Below are 2210 nucleotides of genomic sequence, written 5' to 3' on the forward strand. Positions count from 1 at the left end.
CCCAAACCATTCTAGGATTCTGTGATAACCGGGGGGTGGCAGCTGGGCCTTTGGCCGGCTCGCAGGTTTGGTTGCTAAGGTCGTGCCTTTTCCACCGGCCGCCTTGGTGTGACATTAAAGTAAACCAGTGACAGCCCTCAGCTCTGCTCCGTTACGCCAGTGGTGGGAAAGGTCCCAGGGAGCAGCAGACCCCGCAGGGCGACCCACAGTAACGAGGAGGGGAGGAGACGGGGCACGGGAACGCCGGGATGCTGCTCCAGGTGGTGTCAGGGCTTTGACATAAGGAAACATCCAGGGTTTCAAACACACAGCCAGGAGGACGCTTGCTTTAAAAAAGAAAAAAACCAAACCAACAAAACCCCGGGGTTGGGAAAAAAGCCCCAAAGCCTGGCACGCTGCCCACCTCTTCTCTCCGTTCAGGTTAATCTGGTTTCTTCTATTCTCCTTTTTCTGAGGACAGAAGGTTTGGTGGAGAGGAGGAGGAGGATCAGGTGTGGGCTTGGCTCTCCCCCAGACCTCTCCGGTTTCGTCTCACTATCCCAAGCCCTGGGAATTGGGAGCCATCATGTCCTAGGGACCATCCACGGGGACATGGGTACTCACAGGTCAAGCGGATGAGGATATCGCTCCTTTTCCTTCGAGGGCAGCACGAAGTAGGGATGGATGTACAGCATCCCGCTCTTGTCCCGGTAAAACTCACGGTGCTGCTGGCTCAGCTGCAGGCAAAGGCAAACGTTCACGCGTTTTGGCTGAGTTCAGCGCCCCAAGGCTCGTTTGCACCAGGATTTTGCGGGGGCTACTACAGCAAGGACGAGGGGCACCGGCCTCAAGTTGTGCCAGGGCAGGGTGAGGTTGGCCATGGGGAACAATTCCTTCCCCTTGGGGCTGTCAGGCACTGGAAGGGGCTGCCCAGGGAAGGGGTCGAGTCCCCAGCCCTGGGGGGATTTAACAGCCGGGCAGAGGCAGTGCTGAGGGCCAGGGTTTGGGGGTGGGATGGCAGGGGTAGGGGAACGCTTGGGCTGGGGGAGCTTCAAGGGCTTTGCCAACCCAAACCATTCCGTGATTCCATGATTCAAGCAGACAGCAATGGCCTCCCCCCTCTAACCGTGCAGAAACGCCGGTCACAGCCCTGCTCCTAAGCTGCCCCGCGTCTGTGCTCGCCCCATGAATTCGGCAGCTCGGTTTGCGGTATGCGTGGGGCATCGTAAGGCGCTCGCAAGATGCCGTGGCCGGGGCATGGGGCAAGCACGGTGCTCTTAGAATTCCAGAATGGTTTGGGTTGAGAAAGATCTTTAAGCTCCCCCAGCCCAACCGTTCCCCTACCCTGCCATCCCCCACGCAGCCCCCCGCAGCAGCAGCCCCAGCTGCCCGCCTGCATGAAGCATGGGTGATGCCTGGCATTAAACCCAGGCTTGTTTCCATCTTGCGAGCACCCGAAGGCTCAACCTGCCTGGATCCGAATTTGGCTGCAGAAGTGGCATCCCTGCTGCAGCCGGCGCATGGATTTCGGGCAGCGAGCTTCACCGTGGGCTGGCAGCAGGGGTGGGGTGGCCAGAGGCCACCGTCCCCCGTGTCCTCACCTGATAAAACCTGCTCAGCTCCTGGGATCGGCCACCATCCAGGTTGAAGCGGGTGTGCAGTGGGATGCAGGGGCGCGGGCCCTGGTCCTCTGCCTGGCCTGCCGTCACGGGCTGGGGACACCGAGGGCATCTCATGGTGGCCTTCCCACACCCGTTTCTGGAGGAAGATGCTGGTTTAGGGATGTGCCTTCAATACCTGCATGGAAAACGTGGTCAGCCAGGGCCGTGCTGGGGCTTTCCAGCAGGAGGGAGCTCCCTTCTCCTCCATGGCACTGCAAAATGCCCGGAGGAGCCAGCGCCTGCCTTTCTGGGTTTAAATAACCCCACTTTAGGAAAAATAACCCCACGTTTGATGTACAGGGTTGCATTTGAGGTTAAACTGCTGCTCAAGGGATCCTGGTGAGGGAGGCAACGGGGCCTTCATGACCCAAGCCACGTTCTGATTTCATTTTTCCTTTTAGGCACCCTCCCTTGAATTTTAGGGGTGCCCCAGGCAGGGAGCTGCTGCCGGCAGAGTGGGGTTCACCACACGCACCCCAGGAATCGCACACAGAATCATACAGAATGGCAAGGGTTGGAAGGGACCTCGGGAGCTCACCCAGTGCCACCCCCCTGCCCAAGCAGGCTCAC

The 2210-nt window shown here is 59.4% G+C and overlaps 1 protein-coding gene across 1 annotated transcript in view; it reads right to left on the reverse strand.

Moving 5' to 3' along the window:
• Positions 1-1715, reverse strand: part of FAM166C (family with sequence similarity 166 member C) — a 5786-nt gene extending 4071 nt beyond the window's left edge. The window contains exons 1-2 of the mRNA XM_009644032.1: positions 1581-1715; positions 604-716 (exon numbers count right to left, since the gene is read on the reverse strand). Coding sequence (XP_009642327.1) covers positions 604-716; positions 1581-1715 — 248 coding nt within the window. The remainder of the gene's footprint in view (positions 1-603; positions 717-1580) is intronic.
• Positions 1716-2210: the final 495 nt, after the last annotated feature.

Source organism: Egretta garzetta, unplaced genomic scaffold, assembly GCF_000687185.1.
Source record: "Egretta garzetta isolate BGI_Z169 unplaced genomic scaffold, ASM68718v1 scaffold520, whole genome shotgun sequence".
Classification (NCBI taxonomy): domain Eukaryota; kingdom Metazoa; phylum Chordata; class Aves; order Pelecaniformes; family Ardeidae; genus Egretta; species Egretta garzetta.